The following is a 25,694-nucleotide window of genomic DNA, read 5'->3' as shown; positions in this document are numbered from 1 at the left end:
TTTCGGGCCGAGAACCTTCGTCAGGACTAACTGAAGGAAGAGTTAGTAAGAGATTTGAAAGTGGGAGGGGGAGGGGGAGATCCAAAATGATATGAGAAGACAGGAGGGGGAGGGATGGAGCTAAAAGCTGGACAGGTGATTGGCAAAAGGGATATGAGAGGATCATGGGACAGGAGGCCCAGGGAGAAGGAAAAGGGGGAGGGGGGGAAACCGAGAGGATGGGCAAGGGGTATAGTCAGAGGGACAGGGGGAGAAAAAGGAGAGAGAGAGAAAGAATGTGTGTATATAAATAAGTAACAGGTGGGATATGAGGGGGAGGTGGGGCATTAGTGGAAGTTAGAGAAGTCAATGTTCATGCCATCAGGTTGGAGGCTACCCATTCTGATATGTCTATCCACGGCCTCCTCTACTGTCAAGGTGAAGTCACACTCAGGTTGGAGAAGCAACACCTTATATTCCGTCTGGGTAGCCTCCAACCTGATGGCATGAACATTGACTTCGCTAATGCCCCACCTCCCCCTCGTACCCCATCCGTTACTTATTTATATACACACATTCTTTCTCTCTCTCTCTCTCCTTTTTCTCCCTCTGTCCCTCTCACTATACCCCTTGCCCATCTTCTGGGTTTTTCCTCCCCTCCCCCTTTTCCTTCTCCCTGGGCTTCCTATCCCATGATCCTCTCATATCCCTTTTGCCAATCACCTGTCCAGCTCTTGGCTCCATCCCTCCCCCTCCTGTCTTCTCCTATAATTTTGGATCTCCCCCTCCCCTTCCCACTTTCAAATCTCTTACTAGCACTTCCTTCAGTTAGTCCTGACGAAGGGTCTCGGCCCGAAACATCGACTGTACCTCTTCCTAGAGATGCTGCCTGGCCTGCTGCATTCACCAGCAACTTTGATGTGTGTTGCTAGGTAAAATGGTGGTGGTGGGTGTGGAGGGGTGGCTTAGTGAGTGGAGGTGTTGATCTGTCTAACTGCTTGGAGAAAGTAACTGATTTTGTGTCTGCTGGTCCTGCTGTGGACAACTTCAAAACAGGCACTTCATACAAGAACACCCAGTGGTCTGAACAGTCATTTTTGAGATAAGTGAAGTGCTCAATTGTATTCCAGGCTGGTAATGCATTAGCTATCCAGTTTATTGAAAGATAGTGTATTTCTAAAGTACTGAGAACATCTTTAGCATGTTCAATTCACTGTATAATCAATGAATTACCTTTGGAGCTCGTTTAAATGGGTAAATTCAGTGATGATGAGTTGATAAAATCTTGAACTAATCTTGCACTCAGCAAGATCCAAAATTCAGCAACAGATCATTGATTAGTTAAACCTACTTTTGGTGAACCATGCTATGGGAAAGTGTTGCCTGCTTCACCCATTATACACTGCCTTTCTTCACATAATGCCAAGGGATCATTTGCAACCAATGAACAAGTAGCTCATTTCCTCCTTAGATAAGGCTCACTGACAGTACATGATCAAGTTGGCGGGGGCGGGGTGGTTTAGAGAGGGTGACACAAACCTGCAACCTACTGGATGCCACCAACTGAGCTAAACGAGAAGACAAGAGATGTAACCACTGACGTCATGAATCCTATCTTCTGGGCAAATTCCACAGCATCAGAAGTCAGGCAAACGGAACAGCTTCTGATTTGAAGCAGTTCTGTATAACATAAAACCCTTATTAATGACAGATTCCCAGGCTTATTATTTACAAATCGTTACTAGTATCTGTGCTTCGTGTTTTCTCCTTATCAATAAAGATGCTTCAAAGCATGAGTTACAGTAAAAGGAATGTCTAGTTATGCCTGACTATTGGCATCATCTTCAAAGAACTAACACTCCAAGCTAGACCTTTAGTTCACAAACAAGTGGGTGTTAAAAGCTCTTGTGAATGAGGTAGCTGACATGGGAATTTCTGTTTTTTCTCTACATAACTCCTGTCAATGCATTGCAAGCATAATTCATTATGTGATGGTTTACGAGACATTGAAAAATACAAGACTGTTAAATTATTATTAAAATAGCCCATCAAAATCAGCCAGCTTTCATTAACATGACATGTGTGAGTTAGAGTCAGACTGTATAGAAGCAGGCTCTTCAACCCAACTTGTCCATGCCAACCCTCTTTCCCAGTGACCTAGTCCCATTTGCCCACATTTGGCATGAAGCCCTCTAAATGTCTCCTATCCAAGTACTTATCTAGGTGGCTTTTAAATGTTGTGAATGTTCTGCCCCAATCAGTACACCTAGCAGTTCATTCCAAATATACTCCACCCTTTGCATGAAGCTGCTGCCCTAGATGTCCCTTTTAAATCTCTCACCTTTGATCTTAAACTGATGCCCTCCTGTTTTTAGCAGCCCCTCCATGAAAAAAAGAGACTTTGTACTTTCACCCTGTCTATGCTCTTCATGATCTTATATAGTGTATCAGGTCACCTCTCAATCTCCTGCATTCTAGAGAATAAAGTCCTACTTCTCTTTGTAACTCTCGCTGCATCCTCATAAATCTTTTCAGGTTTAATAACATCTTTCCTATAACAGGGTGACCAGAACTGTACACAATACTGCAAGTGCAGCCCCACTGACAGCTTACGTAACTGCAACGTAACTTCCCAACTCCTATACTCAGTGTTCTGGCTTATGAAGGCCAGCATGCCAAATTCATTCTTCATTTCCTTACCTACATGTGAATTTGCTTTCAGTGATCTATGCTCTTGTACCCCTAGGTCCCTCTGTTCCATATCCTTTGTCAGTTCCCTACCATTCACTCTATAAATCCTATCCTAGTTTGATCTCCCAAAGTGCTATACCTTGTCTCTGCGAAATCATATCACAGGCAGAGCACTCTATTTGTAACATAAGATAATTGGCATTTAAATGTGGAGACTCTTCTGTGTTGTAATCATGTTCAACCTACTGCTTACATTTGCTCTTCTATCTCATCTCCTCCTGAACAGAATTCTGGCAGGGGTCCTTAGGAGTTTGAGGAGACTTGGTATGTCAACAAAGACCTGCCAATGCCTACAGATGCATTCTTACTGGTTGCATCACCATATGGTATGGAGGGGCCACTGCGCAGGATCAGAAAAAGCTGCAGGGAGTTGTAAACTCATCCAGCTCCATCATGGGCACGAGCCTCCCCAGCATCAAGAACACCTTCAAAAGTCGATGCCTTGAACGGGTAGCATCCATCATCAAGCAGCCCCATCAGCCAGGACAGGTCCACTTCTCATCGCTCCCGTCAAAGAGGAGGTACAGGAGCCTGAAGATGCACACTCAACGTATCAGGAACAACTTCTTCCCCTCCACCATCACATAACTGAATGGACAATGAACCCATCAACACCACCTCACTATTTTTCTTCTTTTTTTGCTTTCTTTTCTGCACTACTCATTTAATTAATTTTAGATATATTTCTTATTGTAATTTAAATTTTTTGTTATTATGTATTGCAAAGTACTGCTGTTTCAAAAAAAAAATTCATGACATATGCCAGTGGTATTAAACCTGATTTGATCTCCTTGCACACACTGATGTAACTAATGCCCATTTATTGCTTCCCTATCCATCTTTCAGGAACCCAAACTTTCTTTCCAAGTGAAGTAGTGTTCCTGGCATGTCTATCTTAGAGTCTTGAATTTGCTCCAAACAGTGAAACTAAGCCCAGACTGAAAGGCTGCTTTGCAGAATGTCTCTGTTCAAATGACAAAAAGTCATGCCTTTTTAATTCTGACCTGTTACGCCATTTCAATAAAGCTCAGTGTAAACTGAAGGAAAAACAACCCATCCCCTGACTAGACAAAATACAGCCTCCGGTACTGGACACCTGAAATCAACAATTTTTGGTTAATCGGTAATTGTAATTCTAATGTTTCTTCAGATAATTTTATATACAGTTTGGTTTTCACCATCTCTAAACTTAGCTAGATATATTTCCATATTTTCTTATTACAAAGAAGGCCATTTGGCTGATTAATTCTATGCTGGCTCAGAGAGCAATCTTCTTCCTCCATTAATAGTCCCATCACTGCTGCAGATTCTAACATCAGTCTGTTCATGACAAGTGGAGCACTGAAAATTTGGTGTCAGACAGGAGAGTGAAGAAGTCATCCTTCAACTCTCCTCCCATCTCAGTCCACCAACACCTCCAGTCTCTGTCTCACTTCACCCCTCTCCTCTTTCTGCAGGTCATTTGCCCTCTCAATCTTCAGTCCTTTTACAGATTTGACCTGAAGCATCAATAATCCTTTTTCCTTACATATGCTATTTGACCTGCTGAGTTCCTCCAACAGACTGTTTTTTGTGTATTATTTCAAATCCTTGAAGTTTTTGATAGTGAAACTCTTGACTGTATTTTGACTCCTTGGGTCTTCACCCTCCTCACTCCATAGACGTTTAGGTCATTGAAAACTCCTCTGCCTAACTTCTAACTTGCACAAAATCCCAATGATCTTCAATTCCCTTGCCTCTGAATTTACTTTTAAGTTCTCATCCCTGTTTACAAATCACTTTCACAGAATTCACTGGGAAATCAATTCCTCATTGCATGCACTGAGTGCAAATATTATGGTATCTGTAAAACAGAGCAACACACACAAAACGCTGGAGGAACTCATTAGGTCAAGTATCATCGACAGAAAAGAGTAAACTGTAAACATTTTGGGCTGAGACCCTTCTTCAGGAATGTTTTAGCAGAGCTCACCTAACATTATCAGGAACCCCTCCCATTTTGCTTTGTCTTTCTTCCTGGAGATACAAAAGGCTAAGAGCATGAATCACCAGGTTCTAGGACAATCCATCCCACTGTAATCAAACTCTTAATTTGATTCCTTGTATGCTGAAGGATGAATTTTTGATCTCCCAAGCTTCATGGTAGCCCTTGCATTTTCCTGGTCTACCTGCACTTCTCTGAAGTGTAACACTATGTTCTGCATTGTTTTCTTTTTATTATCTTGATGTAATTATTTGCCTGGATGACATGCAAAATATAGCTTTTCACTTCCCACCATATGAATTTAATCAAATAAAATTTTGAAATCAAGTAACATCACTGAGATATTAGGGTTCAGAACCAGTTTGTAGTTAGTCAAAGGTCATTGAGATTGGAATTGGTTTATTAACATCACATGTACCAAGATACCATGAAATGTTTGTCTTGCATACTGTTCATACAGATCAGATCATTACACAGTGCACTGAGGTCAAACAAAGTAGAACAATAACAACGCAGAATAAAGTGCGGTACGGGTCAACACCATGGTGCAAGATCATAACAAGTTAGATTGTGAGGCCAAAAGTCCACCTTCCATATAAGAGGTCCATTCAAGATTCTGATTGCATTGGAATAAAAGCTGTCCTTGAGCCTGGTGGTATGTGCTTTCAGATTTTTGTGTCTACTGCCTGATGGGAGAGGGGAGAAGAGAGAATACTTTGGGTGAGTGGGACCTTTGATTATGCTGGCTGTTTTTCTGAGGCACTTGAGAATAGGGCATAGAGGTGAGGCTGGTTTCCATGATGTATGGATCTGTATCCATGGCTTTCTGCAATTTCTTGTAGTCACATGCGGAGCAGTTGCCATATCAAGCCATTATGTTTCCAGGTAGGATACTTTCTATGGGGTATTGATAAAAATTGGTAAGCGTATATGGAGACCTTCCAAATTTCTTTACTCTCCTGGGAAAGCAGAGGCGTTGGCATCCTTTCTTGGCCATGGCATCTACATAGCTGGAGTAGGTCAGGCAATTAGTGATGTTCACTCCTCGGAACATGAAGCTTTCAACCCACTCAACTTTAACGTGTATGTGCACATCTCCTGTCTATATCAATGCTAGCAAGGCAGCAAGGAGCAGTGCCCATGGAAAAGTTGGAAGATGGTGAAAACATTGAAGTAGTGTTTACTGGGGAGAAATATTGACCAGCAAGTTTATGCCCCACACACCACCAACCACACCTGGTGTGTGGGGCACAAACAGCGAGTTTCAGATAGCTTTAGATTGGAGCATTGGGAAGGTGGGGGTATAGGGCTGGGTAGGGGCCATCGAGAAACACGCTAGAGCTGCAACGTCCAGACAGAGCAAACCATTGGATAAGAGCTTCAGCAGCTATGTTGGGGAAGAGTCAGGAGACATTATGGATGTAGAACAGTGACGAGCTGAAATACGTAGCATTGAGCTCACCTCCAGACCAAAGATGACCCGAAGCTGTTGAGAACTGCCAGGAGGAGTCATTGGTTGCTGCTGTGCTCCTCATGAGCATCATCAAACAGGTTTGGCTTCCGTCCTTCTAAAACTATCCAAAGATTGAAATCTGAATCTGGTATTTTGTTACAGAGTCAAAAGAGTTGGTTGTACCTGACAAGGTCCTCAGGAAGGGGAGGTTTGACCCTCAGAAGGGGAGCAGTGGAAAGACCATGGGCAGGGCTCCGTCAGAGAGTCCTCAGATAGAATGACATTATGTGATCATCCACCACTTAAATTGTATTTGGAAATCTTTGTTCTGTGGCCACAACTTCATGGTGGTAACAGATCCAGAGGTGACCATCGACCCAAGTGTCTCATAACTCAGAAAAATGGGCCGTGGTAAGGAGCAAAGTGAAAAACAATTTTACTTAGCTCATCTCCCTCAGGCTTTTCTCTCATATTTTAGAAATACATTTTTCAACTATTAACAACAACTTTTAGTGTCAACATAGATTACTTCACATTTATCCATTGTCTGTATTCTGTCTGTTCAGATGATAACATTTCCTCATTGTCGGCTTCTTAGAATTTCATCCCTCTGCCTCTGATCTTTCCCACACATACAGAATCTACTTAAATAGTCGGTATCTATGGCCTTATCAGGATCTTTGTATAAACAACGAGAAACAGAAAGCTTGGGATTGATCGTTGGCGTAGGTTGACTAGGATCAGCTGTGAAGTTAGAGCCACTATCATTGATCACAAACATTGCTTCATATTATTTAGAAAGTTTATCATGCAGTTCTCCAATTTTCCTTTTGTCACAAGACCTTTAATATCAGCTGCAAGTCTCTTGTGAGATGCATTATCAAATGCCTTATGAAGGTCGAGATACATCTACCACATTATATCTTGTCAATCTGGAGTTTTCAAATATCTTCCTTCACTGTCTCAATGCTCGACATAAATCTAGCCTGCTTTGAGAGTTCCAGCAATTACCCTTGTTAGCTGTGCAGGAATTTCTTTGATTGCCATAGATGTCAAAAGTTTTCTTATTACTGATCCCAAAATAATAGACTGATAAGGGCATATTTAATCATCCCACGCTCCTTGTGGAAGGACAGTTATTTCTAGAACTAACCCTATTATTCTTTGGCTGATGTGAAATTGGGTTAAAAGAACATATTTAATAATATATGATGTTGCCTTTTATTCATTTTCAATTCGGGAACAATGTTCCAACTATTCCATTCCCCACAAAGGGAAGTTTTAGACCAAAATTTTGGCTTTGAGGTAATGCATTGTGTCACTTTTTATTCTCATTAAGGACCATAAATAATTCCTTGCTCCAAAACTTTTGTCTCAAGTGCAGTGTATATGCATTAAGGAGGAGCAAAGATGAGACAGAGGGACATTCTGCAGTCCGAGGTATGAAGATGCATGAAATATGATCTAGCTCCCACACATTTGATAATATTATAGCTTTCTCAACAGGTATCTGGAAGAGGAGTGTGTCTAAATACTTTGAAGGTGAGAATGAAGGGATGTGCTCCTGGTTCTGGACCTTTCCAAGAATTGTGCCAACATTTACTGGAGTGAGCACTGGGCTCCATTCCTTCAAGAATATAATGTGGTTTAACCACATCCTGAGCCTCTCTACTAGTTAAGTTTCTTCACAAAGATATCTGCACTCCTTGCAATGGTGATTTCCTCATTCTTACCACTCATTCCCAGTGCAATGGGAAAAGATTATCTAGTTCCAGGGCAGCAGTCATAGGCATTCCCGGGATATAGCATAAATCCTTCCCCACACAATGCACAGCACTGACACTCCCCCTGCCAGTCTGATGGTGCCTCCATCAGCAATGCATAACCAGTCTCCAGACCCCACCCCCTACCAACATACAGTCAGTGACCTATTCCCCTGAACTAAATTCTGTGCTTGAAGTGTCCCACCATCGACTCATGTAAATGGCCACCAATATGTCTTAGTCCCCTCCTCTCAACATCCACCACACTTCACCCACCAAGTATCTCATCTTCGCTCTTCACTGCACATGAAGACCGCTGAGATCCATCCAGAGTGATGCCTATGTCGGCAAGCCGAGGACTACCCTCTATTCCATCCCCCACCCCAACTCTCCCCTGGGCTCGTGACAACTTTCTGTGATACAAGAGATTCTGCAGATGCTGGAAATCCAGAGCAAAGACAAAATGCTGGAGGAACTCAGCAAGTCAGGCAACATCTATGGTGAGGACAACTTTCTGTACCTGGTCTATGACAGAACAACTGGACCGCACTGATTACAAATGAAGAATGTACAACATCCCATCTCTTGCTGTCATCCTCATCAGTGTCTTAGAATATCTGAGCAAGAAGCTCTCACTCAATGGCAATAAGACCAATGAACTGATTGTAGGCTTCAGGAGAGGGAAACTAAAGGTCCATGAGCCAATAATCAGAGGATCAGAGGTGGGGATATCACTAACTTTAAATTCCTGGGTATCACTATCTCAGAAGACCTGTCATGGACCCATCATATAAATATAATTGCAAAGAAAGCACAACAGTGCCTCTAGTTCCTCAGGATTCTGTGGAGATACAGCATTTCATCAAAAATCTTTGCAAACTTCTATAGGTGTGCGGCAGAAAGTATACTGCATTACAGCCTGGTATGGGAACACCAATGCCTTTGAGTAGGCAATCCTACAAAAGGTAATGGATTCAGCCCAGTACATCACAGGTAAAACCCTCCCAACCATTGAGCATATCCCCATGAAACGTTATCTTAGGAAAGCAACATCCATTATCAAAGATCCTCACCACCCAGGCCATGCCCCCGTCTCGCTGCAGCCATTAGGTAGAAGGTACAAGTGCCTCAGGACTTACAGCAACAGGTTCAAGAACAGTTACTACCCTTCAAGCACCAGGCTCTTGAACAAAAGGGGATAACTACACTCATTTAAGGTCTCTTTTATCTTGTTATTTCATGCTTGTTATTTATTTCTATTTATTTATATTCACATTTGCACAGTTTGTTGTTCATTGATCCTGTTTACAGTTACTGTTCTATAGTTTTGCTAAGTATGCCAGCAGGAAAAGTATCTCAGAGTTGTATGTGGTGACATGTATGTGCTATGATAATAAATTCTACTTTGAACTTTACCTTTTCCTACCTACTAGGTTTTGCTAATCAGTGGTGCAGGTAATTAAATCTTAGCCTTTAACAACACATCTAAATTGGTATAGACAGCGTTCAGCAGGCATATTAGAAACAGGTGAAAGTCTTTCACCTCCCTGAACCTGCTACGCCACTCAGGTCATCTGTTCATCCACCTCTTTACCTTCCTTCCCCATTCCAAATACCTCAACCAAAAGGTTCAGTAGCTGGCGATGCCAATTCTTTAACTTCATTGGTGATTGCGCTGAGGTTGGTGCAGAGGAGAGTCACCAGGATGTTGCCTGAGGTGGAGCGTCTCAGCGATGAGGCAAATGGTTTGTTTTCCATGGAGTGGGGTGTAATCAGGAGAAACCTGACAGAGATTTACAAACCTATGACGAGTGTAGATAGGTCAAGTGTATAAATATGTGTGTACAGAGGTCATAGGTTTAGGGTAAAGGGTAAGAGGTTCAGAGGGGATCTGGGGAAGAATTTTCTTTCATGCAGAATGTGTCTGGAACCTGGAATGCACTGCCTGAGTGGTGGTTGATGTAGATAATCTCACAACATCTAAGAAGTATCTGGTAAAACACCCGAGTTGCCAAGAAATAGAAATAAATGGACCGAGAGGTGGCAAATGAGGCTAGAATAGTTGAAAATTTAATTGTCAGCATGAGATAATGGGATGAAGAAACTACTTCTGTGCTTTGGGATTGTAGATGGTTCCAATTTCTACCAGCACTTCATTAATGAGTTCAGGAATTCCATCCAAACTCTCTCATAAACAAAACAATTGCTGTCATACACCTAAAGCACTAGGGAAATGAATCTGAGTGAGAATCCAAAGCCTGACCGAGTGTTTCAAGGTTGTGGAAGGGTCTACCTAACTGGAAGGAAATAATTGCCATTGTGTAGTGTAGTGCACATATTATTTGATCAGTGATGTACTGGGAGGCTGATTTGTGCCACTTTAGAGAAATGCATCCTTGAAAGCCAAGACTATTTCCTGTACTTACACTGAGTTCCTTGTTAATCAGGCTCAGGAGTACGTGGGTGCAGATCAGGACCCCACTTCTCCCGATGCCAGCACTGCAGTGTACGACTAGTGGCCCTCTACGGTGGACATTCGACATGTACAGAATAAAGCGCACAAGCTGCTCCGATGAGCTTGGGACGCCATGGTCAGGCCAGCTAATAAATTTCAGATGCTTGACATGGTGTATTTCTCCAGTCTGTAATAATTAAAGACACACACAGTCATCAAATCCTTGCCATATCTAGAATACAGAATAATGCAATGACTTTTTTAAAAAATCTGTTTTTCTTTTATTAACACAGTTACTACTTTATTCTTAACAGAACGCATTGCTAACTCACTAAGTTTGAGAGGACACACTAATCAGCTGACATTCACTCACAGAGATTTTACAGGCTTGGCCTCCAGACAATTTTCCACTTTGGGAAAACACAATGTCATCCCTTATGATAACTTGGAGCAGCGTTTGAAATTGCTTTAATTTATTATTAGTATTATTGTTATTGCCAAATGTACAAAGATGCAGTGAAAACTTTGCCTTGCAGATTCATTACACAGTGCATTGAGGTAGAACAAGGTAAAACAATTAACAATCCAGAATAAAGTGTAACAGCTACAGCTAAAGTGCAATGCCAATAAATAATAAGGCACAAGATCATAATGAATTAGATTGTGAAGTCAGGGATCCAATTTATTGTCCAAGGGAACTATTTAAAGGCCTCATAACAGAGGGGTAGAAGGTGTCCTTCAGCCTGGTGACTTGAGCTGGGCAACTTGTTTGACTGTAGTGTAATAGTTTTCTCTCTTCCTGAAAAACGGGTTCAAAATTAGATCTTTCAATTCAACATTTTTCCATCTGATGAAAGGGTAAAAATACCACAGCAGAGGAGAAGGCCAATCAGCCCATCAAGTATGTGACTACCCTCTGAGAAAGTTACGAGTTAGACCAATATTTGCTTCACCCCTCCCAACCAGTTCTTTCCTGTAAATCTATTTATCTCGAGTAGTTGCCCTTTTCCATTTTAAATGTTGTTGTTGAATCTGCTTTCATCATTTTTTTCACATTCACACTGGAATTCACGGTCCATGTACCATCCAGATTCCCCTCCATAGATGTCTGGCTTGCTGAGTTCCTCCAGTATTTTGTATATGTTCTCTCAAGTCTCCCATGGTTCTTTGGACAGACACCTTCTTTGATATTCTCTTGCTACTGCAGTGACAACTTCTCCTCATGTTTAAACCTTCATCAATTTGAACTGTTCAATAGGTTCAATGTCAGAGAAATATATACAATATACATCCTGAAATTCTTTTTCTTTGCAGACATCCACAAAAAAAGAGGAAGGTCCCAACGAATGAATGACAGATAAAACGTTAAAACCCCAAAGCCCCCCCCAACTCCACCTCCCACACATAAGCAGCAGCAAGGCAATGACAACCACCCCCCCCGCCCCAACAGGCAAAAAAGTATCAGCACCCTCCACCAAGCACTCAAACGTGCAGCAAAGCATCAATAAAGACAGAGACTTGCAGTACCCCAAAGACTACTCGTTCACCCGATAATTTGACATACCACAGGCTCTCTCTCTCTCTCCCTAATAAAAAAAAGAGGTGTCCCTGTTTCACAATGACAGGGGAAACATAACAAATGGCCCGTTGATTTATGATATTAGAAGTCTGTTGCGTTGCTTTTTCCGAGCTCTGCCCCTGGAGAGCACTAAAAAGGCGCAACTCTCCAGGCACACAACCCCCAGTAGCTAACCTGCTGCTTCCGATGTTCAATCCCTGATACACATTTCCACTGCTCCCTGGGTCCAATGATCCACTATGTAAATAAGCAGGAATGGAAGAAAACCACCCAAATGTTATTCCTTAAGAATAAATCAAAAACATACTTTCATTTGCTTACACCAGCAAGCTAACATGCAGTGCCTTGCAGTCAAGTCTAGCATTGTTTCTAGTTATTGTGCTTACCTCAATCTCTGCCATCTTTATGATGCTTATTTCAAAATAATCCAGCTCCTGGTGATTTTCCAGCATAAGGAGATACCTGTTGACTTTCATTGGCTTGTACATTTTGTCAGGCCAGTAGCCATGACACTTGACCTTTCCCAGCTCATGCTGATGTGTCATCATGGCAATGACATCAGCCTTGGTTTCCCAGATCATTTGCCAGAAGTCACTTGTGGTGCCGGGCAGTGGTCCTTGGCAGGCAATGTACCAATACTCCTCAGTGCCAATTGGCATCCTGATGTAACTTGCGTTGATATAGCCATTGTCTCCGATGGGAACGCGAGTTTTGTCATCTGTGATTTAGAGAATAGGTGCAGTTCACAGTGACAGGACCAGCTTAGTGAGCAGTGCACAGAAAATGCAACCCTGAAACAGGCTACAGGAAATCTCCAACAATCTGCCAGCCAACAATTTGGAAATTCTGACGGTTTACCATCTGATTCACCACTTGCTGTTCCCACACTCCCTAACCAGTCATCGAATACTGGTTTCTAACTTCTCCACCATTCACTCAAGCCCTAATTACAACATTCCCAACCACTCACGGCATTCCCGGTTCCTGTAGTCCCCAGCCATTCACCTAAGACCTGGTTACAACATACCCAGCCACTCATGGGATTCCTGGTGCCTGCACTCCCCTGCTATTCACCCTGAGCCCTGGTTACAGCATCCTCCAACGACTCACCAGAGATCTTGTTCTTGAACCCCCTAACCAGTCACCAGGGCCTTGATTACGACACTCCCCAGCAACTCACTGGATCCCCAGTTACAACATTCCAAACCACCCACTGGATTTCTAATTCATCCCCTCCCCCTACCGTTCACCAAGCGCTGGTTACAACATTCTCCAAATACCCGCTAGAGACACCTTTCCAGCAATCCCCTCTAACCAGGGTCCTATTTATATTTCTCAGCTACTCTCCGGACCCCACTTTCCTGCAACCCCCAGCCACACACCTGAGCACTGGTTACAAAACTCAGTTTAAGCTTACCTGATTCTGTTGGCTGCCCTCCCTTTAAACACATGTGCTCCCTTGAGACTGAAATGTTTCTATGTACTATCTTTTAAAAAGTAAAATGGAAGTGTATTGAAGTCTTAATAATAACATCAGGTGGCGGCAAAATCTGCTGGGCGAAATCAACACAAATGTTGAGAGTTTTGGATGGGATAGAATTTCAGCAAGCTACAGCACAAAGGAGTTTTGATAAGTTAGGACAATTAGTTTCATACTCAGCTTCATTTAGGAAAACTAGGTGAGGTATCATAGAGTCCTCGAGTTATACAGCACATAACTGGGTTCTTCAGTGCAACAATCTGGAAATCCTGATGGTTTATTAGCTGATTCACCACTTGCTGTTCCCACACTCCCTAACCAGTCATCGGATACTGGAGAAGGGTCAGAGCCATCTCTATTTCCTGAGGAGACTGAGGTCCTTTAACATCTGCCAGACGGTGCTGAGGATGTTCTACGAGTCTGTGGTGGCCAGTGCTATCATGTTTGCTGTTGTGTGCTGGGGCAGCAGGCTGAGGGTAGCAGACACCAACAGAATCAACAAACTCATTTGTAAGGCCAGTGATGTCATGGGGATGGAACTGGACTCTCTCACGGTGGTGTCTGAAAAGAGGATGCTGTCCAAGTTGCATGCCATCTTGGACAATGTCTCCCATCCACTACATAATGTACTGGTTGGGCACAGGAGTACATTCAGCCAGAGACTCATTCCACGAGATGCAGCACAGAGCATCATAGGAAGTCATTCCTGCCTGTGGCCATCAAACTTTACAACTCCTCCCTTGGCGGGTCAGACACCCTGAGCCAATAGGCTGGTCCTGGACTTATTTCCTGGCATAATTTACATATTACTATTTAACTATTTATGGTTTTATTACTATTTATTATTTATGGTGCAACTGCAACGAAAACCAATTTCCCCCGGGATCAATAGAGTATGACTATGACTACTATATCCACGCTGAACTATTTGCTCAGATACGTTACTCATACTTGCTCACATTAGATTCGTATCCTTCTATGCTTTGCTCGTTTAAGTGTCTCGCCAACATGGCATGGGAATTGCATCTGATTCCACAATCTTCTCTGGCAGCTCGTTCCTTAGACTGTAAGGCCATAAGATATAGGAGCAGGCTTAGGCCATTTTGGCCCATCGAGTTTGCTCTGTAATTCCATCATTGCTGATCCAATTTTCCTCCTTGCCCCAACCTCCTGCCCTCTCCATTTAGAAAATAGTCAACCCCTTCATTTCTTCCACCAAAGCAAATGACCATACACTTCCTGACACTGTATTCCATCTGCCATTTATTTACCCATTTTACTAATCTGTCTAAGTCCTTCTGTAGCCTATCTACTTCCTCAATGCTACCTGCCCCCACCTATCTTTGTATTGTCTGCAGACTTCACAACAATTCTGTCATCCAAATCATTGACATAAAATGTAAAAAGAAATGGTCCCAACACAGACCCCTGTGGAACACCACTAGTCATGGGCAGCCAACCAGAAAAGGCTCCTTTTATATTGACTCTATACTTCCTGCCAATCACCCACTGCTTTATCCATGCTAGTATCTTTTCTGTAATACTATGGGCCCTTAACATGTTAAGCAGCCTCATATGTGGCACCATTTCAAAGGCCTTCTGAAAATCCAAGTACACAACATCAGCCAATTCTCCTTTGTCTATCCTACTTGTTATTTCTTTAAAGAATTACAAGAGATTTGTCAGGCAAGGTTTTCCCTTGAGGTAACCATGCTGACTATAGTAGGCAGCCGTCGATCCCAGGGGATCGTGCATTTGCATCACTGCTGGACTGCGTCCTGTCCAGGGTGCAAGCCTACTGACCTCTAATTTTATTTCTTCTGTCTGTCTCTCTCTCTTCTTGAAGGGTGGAGTGATATTTACAATTTTCCAGTCTTCTAGAACCATTCCAGAATCTAATGATCCTTGAAAGATCATTATCAATGCCTCCCCAATCTCTTCAGCCACCTCTTTCGGAACCCTGGGGTATACACTATCTGGTCCAGGTGACGTCTACCTTCAGACTTCCAGTTTCTCCGGAACCTTCTCCCTAATAATGGCAACTTCACACACTTCTGACCTCTGGCACTCTCAAACTTCCAGACTACTGCTAGTTTCTTCAACAGTAAAGACAGATGAAAAATACTAATTCAGTTCATCTGCCATTTCCTTGTCCCCCATTACTACCTCTCCAGTGTCATTTTCCAGTGGTCCGATATCCACTCTTGCCTCTCTTTCACACTTTAAGTACCTGAAGAAACTTTTGGTATCCTATTTAATATTATTGGCTAGCTTACTTTCATATTCTATCTTTTCTTTCTTAATATCTTTTTAGTTGCCTTCTGTTGGTTTTTAAAAGCTTCGCCATCCTCTAACTTCCCACTAGTTTTTGCTCTATTATACGTTCCATCTTCAGCTTTCCGTTTGGCTTTGACTTCTCTCGTTAGCCATAGTTGTGTCATCTTGCGTTTAGAATACTTCTTCCTCTTTGGGATGGATACATCCTGTATATATTCTGTGCCTGCCGAACTGCTTCCAGAAATTCCAGATATTGGTGCTCTGCCGATATCTCTGCCAGTGTCCTTTTCCAATCAATATTGGCCAATTCCTCTCTCATGCCTCTGTGATTCCCTTTACTTATAATACTGATACATCTGACTTCAGCTTCTCCTTCTCAAATTTCAGAGTGACTATTTTGATCACTTGCCTCTAAGCGTTCTTTTACCTTAAGCTCTTATTGGTGCCAGAATGGTTGTTGGTTTGTGTGTCTCAGAAACTGCTGACCTCCTGGGATATTCATGTACAGCAGTCTCCAGAGTTTACAGAGAATGATGCGAAAAACAAAAAAACATCCAGTGAGCGTCTGTTCTGTGGATGAAAATGCCTTGTTAATGAGAGAGGTCAGAGGAGAATGGCCAGAATGGTCAGAATGGTTCAAGCTGACAGGAAGGCAACAATAACTCAGATAACCATGTGTTACCACCGTGGTGTGCAATGTATGGCATTCGAACCTTGAGGTGGATGGGCTACAGCAGCAGAAGACCATGAACATACACTCAGATACAGAAGATGCCCATTAGAGCGGCCACTGAGAGAAAGTATACTGTGGCAGTAAAGAGTGTTAAAGCACAGAATGTAGAATGTAATGCTACAATTACAGAGAAAGTACAGTGGAGGTAGACAGCTAAAGTACAAAAGCCATGACATAGTAAATTGAGAGATCAGGAGTTCATATTTATTTACAAGCGATCCATTCAAGGCCCTTGCAATAGCAGGATAGGATCAGTCCTTGAGCCTGGTAGTGGGTGTTCTCAAGCTTGTATGTCTTCTGCCCATTGGATATGGCAAAAGAAGAAAATGACCAGGGATAGCGGGGTGGGGGGGAGAAATGGGTCCTTGGTTATATTGGCTGCTTTCCCAAGGCAGTGGGAAGTGCAGAAAGGGTCAATGTAGGAGAGATTGGTTTCTGTGATGTGGGCAGTGTTCACAACTCTCTGCAATTTCTTGTGGTCTTGGGCAGAACAGTTGCCGTACCAAGCTCTGATGCATCCAGATAGAATGCTTTCAATGGTGCGTCTGTAAAAATTGCTTCCTTCTGTTGCTGGGTTCCCACAGTAACTCCCACTGATCAGAAAGTCTAGACTCCATAACACAAAGCTTCCCTAATACTATTGTCTGTTTTCACCACAAACGACAGACCATTATCTCTAAGCATGTGGCTGAGGCAACAGACCAAAGCAGAAAGAAAAAATTGAAGCACAGAACTGAAAACCTGAAAAACAAAAATGCTGGAAACATTTCAGGAGATGGAGGTTTCTCAACCTGCAACACTGACTCTGCTCCTCGCTCGATAGACTCAGCTTGATTTATGGAATGGTTCCCACAGAATTTCTTCCAAAATAGAAAGCTGGTTTTGACGTATTTTGCTTTAGATTGGAATGGACTCAAAAATTTAAGAAAAAAAAATTATGGATGAAAGACATGTATTTCTATAGAACCTTAACAACCTCAGGAGATCCCAGGGTTTTTCAAAGACAATGAAATACTTTTGTAGCGTAGCAAGTACTTTGGCCAGATTGTGCCCTGCAAGATCCCAATTGTGGTAAATGAAATCAATGGTCTGAGTATAAGCAGAAAATACTGGAAATGCTCATCAGCCTCAGTATTAGGGTCTCCGATTCTGATTTATTCAGTAGAGGATACTTACATGGTAGGATGTCCCTGTATCTGTTTTTTTCCCTGTTTTCTGGAGCTTTTCCCACTGTACAGTCATCAACAGGTTTCAAATGTCTGAGCATCTTTGAGGAAGAGGAAGAGCCAAGTGAAGGTAATTCATTGTGGTTCATTGAATGTTTAATCATGTTAAAAAGATTCATTGGTATCTGTAGATCTGCTGGCCAAGTATTTAACAGAGGTGTTAGTTACATCTTGGCCATTTCCTACCACTGTTCTTCTGAATTTCAGCAACGTTGTTAGCTTCTGAGGTCTAAACTTTACTTTGTGGAAAGCTTCACATAATTGCTCATTTAGTTGGAATTTTTTGCAATTATTTAACACCTTCAACAATCTCAGGTTGTCCCAAGCCCTCTTTATATTGAAGTGCAGTCACCATTTTTAGAGACCACTAGCCCAAAGAATTCATGCTGTTCCCATTAGTCCCATTCCTGCTCTTCATTTCCCCATGACCCACAACTTACTCTCTTTCTCTCTCTCACACACACACACACACACACACACACACACATCACCTCACTTTGATTTGTTTTGCCACTATCTACACCTCAAGACAATTTACCAACCAGCATGCCTTTGGAATGTGGGAGGAAACCAAAGCTCTTGGGTGAAGCCACAAAGTCACAGAGGAACCTGCAAACACCACGCCAACAATGTCAGGGGTCAAGGCTGAAGTTGGAGCTGTATGACAGCAGCACTAACTGACTAAGCATGCACAATGCCAAATACACAGCTAGCTCAACTCACAAGATGGGAAATGCAACAATAAAATGAACTGCTGTTGTATAGTCATTCCCTGTTCTTACAACTTTTTATCCATGTTCTCTGTAATAATCTACATCAACAGGAAAATCATTAATGGAAATATGATTAATTGTATGACTTATTTGGAGCACAATGTGTCTAGGTTGAATAATCTTCTAATTTATTGCTGTTGTCTGATTTGCTCCAGAATTTCTTGCCTCTATATTCAACAAAGATGAATAACACATTGATGTGACTCATTTGTTTTTATTGAGCTACAGAAGAGAAATGGCTCATACAACAGACCTGATATGGGAATAGAATTATAACAAGGAACATGCTGATATATAGCAGCTCAGGCATCTTGAAGCAGGGAGAGGAGCAGCCAAGGGCTTTGCCTGGCACTCACTAGTTATTGCTGGGAAAAACCTATATAATCCAGACAGAGAGCGCTCATCACACTGGGCTATACGACCTCAGGGTTCAGAGACAATTCTTTGAGCCGCAGCCTCAGATGATGTGATTGAGAAGAACCACCACTGAAACTATCCTGACAGGTCTGACTGCCGGAAAGCCCCGGCCACAGCTCTGCCCGCTGTCTAAACTGTCCATACTTATGAAAATTTTAAAGAAATAAACCAACTAAAAATCACTTAAGCACTTTAAAAATATAAAACTAAGTTTATGTTGTAGAAACATGCAGTCACAGGGAGCATCTGCAAACACCACACACACACACCCTACGGCTCACCTAGTCTTGCTGAGCTGTTATTCTGAATCGTCCCATCGACCTGAACCTGGACCATAGCTCTCCATACCCCTCCCATCCACGTACTTATCCAATCTTCTCTTAAATGTTGAAATCAAACCCAGATCCACTACTTCCACTGGCAGCTTGTTCCACACTCTCATCACACTCTAGGCGGAGAAGATCCCCCTCATTTCCCTTAAATGTTTCACCTTTCACCCTTAACTGAGATTAGTCTCACTTGATCTCAGTGGAAAAAGCCTGCTTGCAATGATTTCTCTTTAACTCTGTACATGTGACAATAATAAACCAATTAGCAACTTGTTTACCAAAGTGCCCACAAACACAGTACAGACATATACTGTAGATACAATCCACGAATATGTGCGCTGTAGGTAAACACACACACACACACACACACACACACACACCATATACTCTTCACTTTTAATGACCTACCATGAATTCTTTCAGAGGCTGCTGCAGTTCGACCTGCTGCTGTAGATTTGCAATGATTGTTTCCAGCCTCTCTCCTGAGTACTTGTTCTCCACTGGCCCTTTCCACAAGGGCAAACTCATCAGCTCAACCTCAGACACAATGGGTTTGCCTAAAGAGACAGATAAGTCAACACCGCATGTGAGTTGTTCATCCTGTGGGAGTTGACAGCCTAGTTACACTTCACTACCCAATTAACAGAATGCTAACTCACTATTGCTATTCAACAGGAGATAAGTATCTGTTCCTGTTGTAGTCTTTTAGATTAGATTATGAGAACACTCAGTCCTCTTTTATTGTCATTTAGAAATGCATACATGCATTAAGAAATGATACAATGTTTCTCCAGAGTGATGTTACAGAAAAACAGGGCAAACCAAAGACTAACACTGACAGAACCACATAGTTATAACATATAGTTACAGCAGTGCAAAGCAATACCATAATTTAATGAAGAACAAACCATGGGCACAGTAAAAAGAGTCTCAAAGTCCCCGAGTCGATCGACTCTCGAGTCCCCGATATCAGGCGGCAAAAGGGAGAAACTCCCTGCCATAAACCTCAAGGCACCGTCAACTTGCCAATGCCTTGGAAGCAGCCAACCACAGCCGACACTGAGTCCATCCATCCGAAAACGTCGAGCCTCCGACCAGCCCCTCTGATACAGCCCCCCGAGCGCCATCCTTTGTCGAGCGCCTTTGACCTTGCCCCGGCCGCTGAAACAAGCAAAGCCGAGGATTCGGGGCCTTCTGCTCTGGATATTCCGGACCACACAGTAGCAGCAGCAGCGAAGCGGGCATTTCAGAAGTTTCTCGAGATGTTCCTCCGTACTCTCACGTCTGTCTCCATCAAATTAGAATTGTGCACAGTACCGTACTTGACAGATGACAGATTACAGATATCATTCACCGGAGAGGCCGCATGCACTGCCGTCGCACCGCCATCTTCTCCTCCTCCTGTTCCTGTTTTAGTCTTGTGTGATTCTTCAGGATAAACATCAGATCATTCAAAAGAGAGCCCACCAAGAAGCAGAATTCGGATAAAAAATAGATATAGGACTATATTGCTAGTTCTACATAAACCTAACTCCAAGTCCTGACCTCCTTTCTCACCTCCCACTCCTGGGTGTAGAACAGGCAAGTTGTATCAATGGAGCCCCACTGTGTTAGCCTGGTTGTACCTTGAACATCCTGGCCAAACCGTGTGTATAAATGCAGTAGAGTCTCAGGAAGCCTGTACCTGTGGGCTGGTTGGTACGAACTCTGTAGGTCAAGGAGTATTTTATTGCCCTTGTAGACAACTTTGCCTTCCTGGTATCCAGTCTCTGAACATGCCACAGCTGAACTCAGTGGAAGCCCAGTGTCAGCTTCCCAGGGTCCCAGTGGAAGTGGATGACTTTTAACCAATTCGTGAAGGCTATCAAGGGCAGGACAGCGCATCAGACCAGCAGAAGGAGCGTCAAGGTCTGACATCATGGGATCAATTCTGTGCAGCGATGTGGAAATGAGGGGTAAGACTGTAAGCTACAAAGAGCAAATCTGGTCATTGTAGTGCTGAAAAGAACATTGGTGTATTCAGCACCTTGTCCATTAGTCCATCAGTCATGTTCATTTTAGTGGGACTCTAATTGTGACCTTCAACATGTAATCAATAGTTTGATATGGAGATACACACAGGCATAGCAACAAACAGAAATGGGACACCATTCAGAGTGCTTCTGTGATATCGGCTGAGGTTTAAATATTTGTCCAGGGCACTGAAACAACATACAGTCTACTTCAGAAAGGATCATGCCCTTTGACCTCAAAATCCTCATCACTCTAGCCATCCAAATTAACAAGCTTCTTATGGAACAACCCTCCAGATCATCAGCCAGAACCCCAGTTCAAATCCCAGAACCATTTCAGGATGTGAGACCCTCATCATCAACACCTCTGGAACCCATGCAGGAAGGGAGAACTCCCTGAGCCCTCCATGAGTGTGAGTACTGGCAGAAAAAGGACTTGTGCACTTACTGCCGAGCTGCCAATCACCCACACTTCAAATGTCTACTGCGTCCAGGAAAGTGGCACAACCATGTAAATATGAGGGGTCTTCTATCTGGCAAGCTCCACCCCAGCCCTTTGTTCCAGCACTATAGACTGACTCACTCTCTCTGTCCTCCTCCATACCCCAATGTTTCTATGTATACAGGAGGTTCGGGTGGATTATGGTGCAGCAGGCAACTTTCTGAACCGGACTCGGTGTGTGCAGCTTGGACTCCCTACTACAGAGTTCTAAGTCCTTGTGTTGACTGCTCCAAAATCACCATTAAAATCTGTTATGCTCTCCCCTTGATGGATAGTACATTCAAAACATTTTGCAGGGCCCAGATCATCACCAAACTGAATCTACGGAGCTTGTACAACCTGATCTGCATCCACCAGTGGGGTGAGTGGAAGAGAGTATCCATAACACCCACTGGCCACTATGAATACTTGGTGACCTTTTCGGATTTTCCAAGCCTGCATCAATGAGATCCTCTGAGACATGCTTCACAGGTATTTATTCGTCTGCCTCAGCTACATCCTCATTTTCCCCCAAGATCATATCTGTCATGTCCAATCTGTCCTTCGGCATCTTCTTGAAAACCAACTGTACTGTAAATGAGAAAAATGCCAGTTCCACACCCCAGTCATTTCCGTTGTGGGTTATGTCCTTTCTCTCCTGGGCATAACCATGGACCCAGAGGAAGTATGTGCTTTCATTGAATGGCCTGGACCATGCTCCTTCAAACAGCTGCAATATTCCTTGGGCTTCTCCAACTTCTACCTCAGCTTCACGAGAAACTACAATCAAATCTCCAGTCCTTTCACCTCCCTCTCCAAATCGCCTACTTCACAGATATTTTGAGGAGTTCAAGAGATGCTTCACCACCGTTCGCATTCTCCACCATCTGAACCCCTCCAGACTTTTTGTAGTAGTGGTGGATGCATTTGACATGAGTGCCAGGGCCATCTGCTCCTAGCAGGGACCAGACAGGAAGACACAGCTTTGTGCCTTCTTCTCGCGCAAGTTCAACTTTATGCAGTGCCATTATGGAGTAGAAGACAGGGAGCAACTCATAATCAAATGAGCCTTGGAGGAATGGAAACACCGATCCTGATCTGGACTGACCACCGGAACCTCATATCCATCCAGCAGAACCATCAACTCAACCCACATCAGGCTCACTGGGCCCTCTTCTTTGCGCAATTCAACTTCAACACCTCCTACTGACCCAGCTCAGGAATCCTAAGGTGGATGCTCTATCATGACAGTTCAAATCAGTTGAAACACAGATCAAGCATCAACCCATCATTCCATCCTCACAGATCATAAACCCAGTTGTCTGGGACCTTGAGAACCAGATCCACCAGGACCAATAGCAGGAGCCTGCTCCTGCTGATACACCTGACAACCACATGTATGTGCTGGAGTGCGCCAAGGCACTGCAGTAGGTCCACTCTTCACCCATCTCTGGCCATCCAGCCGCACAATGGACTCTGGAGATTCTGTAATGCTTGCTCCGGTGGCCCACCATGATGACAGATGTACAGATATACATCAGTTCATCTCCGCTTTCCCTCAATATGCAGAGTCCAATTCCTGTGACCAACAGCCCTCTGGGGTTCCGGTGACCCCTACTGGTCCCTGAACGTCTATGGTCCTACATTGTCATTGTCACGGGTTTTCCTTCTTCTAATGTGACCAAGGTGATCACAACAGTGGTGGACTACTTCTCCGAGGTGGTCCACTTCATTGCTCTCCCCAAATCTCCCTCAGCTGCTTAAAAAGGCAGACCTGTTCTCCAACATCTAGTTTGTCTCCATAGCTTCCCCTGGAATTTGTGTTGGACCAGGGCCCAGAATTCATTTCCTGTTTCTGGTGAGTCTTTTGCTCCCTCTTTCACATCACAGTGAGTTTGTCCTCCAGCTATCATCTATAGACCATTGGACAGTCAGAAGGACCCAATCAGAAAGTGGAGAAGTTTCTGCGTTGATTCGCCACATTTAACCCTTCCATATGGAAGAAGAAACTGCTCTGGGCTGAGCTGTCCAATAAATTACACACTTCCTCTGCCACGGGTATGTCACCGTTTGAAGTACTTCATGACTACCAACCTCCATTGTCTCCCACAGAGGAGCCAATGGAGGAGGTCCCGTCCACCAGGGAACTGATTCTCCACTGCTGAAATTCTTAGAAAACAGCATGGACAGCATGAAGGGCCAACCGTGTCTACTGCTGCCAGAGCCCAGCCAGACTATTCCAGCTTGGGGTGTGCATACGGCTGTTCACCTGCCAAGATGACCAAACTCACATTTCCCACTTTATTCCCCATTGTCAAGACCTTTGCCCATTCATTTAACCCAGCCATATCCCCTTGCAGCTTCCTTACATCCCTTTCACAAATTACATTTCCACTCATCTTTGTGTTCGCAGCAAATTCAAGTTTCATATGAAGTCCAGCTTCACCTCGTAAACATTGTAAAAGTTGAGGTCCTACATTGGCCCCGATGCCGACTGGAGAACGATCTATTTATGCTTACCCTGTTCCCAGCTCACCATCCAGTCCTCCAGATGCCACCTCCTACACCATGAACTTTTACTTTCTGTAACAACTTTTGATGCTGCACCTTACCAAATGTCCTCTGGAAATCTAAGTACAGCACATGCACAGTGTAAGTGACTTATTCAAAGATCTCAAATAAATTATTTAAACATGATTTCCCTTACATAAATCATGTTGACTTTGCCTGATTAATTGAACTTTTCTGTGTCTTGCTACAATATCTTTAATAATATCTTCTAACATTTTCCCTATGGCAGATGTTAAGCTAACTGTGAAAGGATATTAATGAGAGGTGATGACTAAAGTAATTTGCAGCTGTATGAGAAATAGATACATTTGATAAGAATAAATCATAAACCTACACTGATTATTCTTTCAGCAACATATACTGCAAAACACAAAAGAATAACAATTCATTATAGCCAGCCTTCACAGTAAGCAATACAAATTATTATTTTCCAATGTTGAATCTCCCCTTGTTCTGTGGTGGAGTAAGGGAGTTGCAGAAATTGTAACTCTGAGGCTCACCTGTAGGGGGTGCAGGCACTCTGCAAGAGGAGAGAGGCAGCTCTTCATCATTACTCCAGCAATCTGAATCACAGCGCTCGTCTTTATCCCCACACTGTTCCTCATATGTACTAACACGGAACTCGCCTCCTGAGTGCCTTCTGCTGCAATTCGCTATGCTTCAAAGTAAGAGAGAATTAAATGGTTGGCTTCCCTGATATTAATGTTTATTCAGTTCCTAAATGAGTAATGTTGTAAGCATTTTGGTAAACAGAAAATGCAAACAGATATATTTAGTGTAATAGCTGTTCAATATATGTTTAAAATAGAAGAAGGGATTTCAGGAAAAATAAGTGACTGCAGATTATTGCAAACCCTAAGTTATTCATTAAAGAGGGAAAGCTGCTTCCTTCCCTAGGCCTGGCCACAGGAGGTGGAATATGCGGTTGACTCTGCAAGCTCCTTCCCTGGACCAATTGCCAGGTTTTTTGGGAATAATTTACAACAAAAAAATTCTGGAATAGCTTTCCAGTGGATGTTTTTTCCCAAGAGGAGACACTTGAGGGGAATCAAGAGCATAGGCATGGAGGTTGTCCTGATTGGCTTTCATTAATTTAACCAATTATATTTCAGAGTGGTGGGGGAGGAGAGTTTTGTCCTGATTGTCATCAATTAAGACAATCACTCAGAGATACCTGAGTCACACTCAGTACAGCATTCCTCCAGCAGTAATCCCGATGGGATGTATCCTTCTCCGCATCTTACCCTTCCGAGCAATGGAACAAAACACAGGAGATATGGGAGAAGAATTCCCCCATTACCCTGAACTAGATCTAAAATACAGTACACCTCTTTCACCAAACGGGAATCACAGAACTTTGGCACAGATTGTGCATCATGTGCCCATTTAAATCATCTCCTACTTCTTAACAAAGATGGCATTGAGATCTCA

At 43.1% G+C, this 25,694-nt stretch overlaps 1 protein-coding gene across 1 annotated transcript in view; it reads right to left on the bottom strand.

Moving 5' to 3' along the window:
• LOC134358441 (tyrosine-protein phosphatase non-receptor type 13-like) overlaps positions 1-25,694 on the bottom strand; it is a 426,694-nt gene that overhangs the window by 18,696 nt on the left and 382,304 nt on the right. The window contains exons 42-46 of the mRNA XM_063070670.1: positions 24,764-24,921; positions 19,608-19,756; positions 17,631-17,721; positions 12,351-12,682; positions 10,357-10,572 (exon numbers count right to left, since the gene is read on the bottom strand). Of these exons, the coding sequence (XP_062926740.1) occupies positions 10,357-10,572; positions 12,351-12,682; positions 17,631-17,721; positions 19,608-19,756; positions 24,764-24,921 (946 nt within the window). The remainder of the gene's footprint in view (positions 1-10,356; positions 10,573-12,350; positions 12,683-17,630; positions 17,722-19,607; positions 19,757-24,763; positions 24,922-25,694) is intronic.

This window comes from Mobula hypostoma, chromosome 18, assembly GCF_963921235.1.
Source record: "Mobula hypostoma chromosome 18, sMobHyp1.1, whole genome shotgun sequence".
In the NCBI taxonomy this organism is placed as follows: domain Eukaryota; kingdom Metazoa; phylum Chordata; class Chondrichthyes; order Myliobatiformes; family Myliobatidae; genus Mobula; species Mobula hypostoma.
Note: the sequence above shows the minus strand (reverse complement) of the source record. Positions and strands in the feature narration are given on the sequence as shown.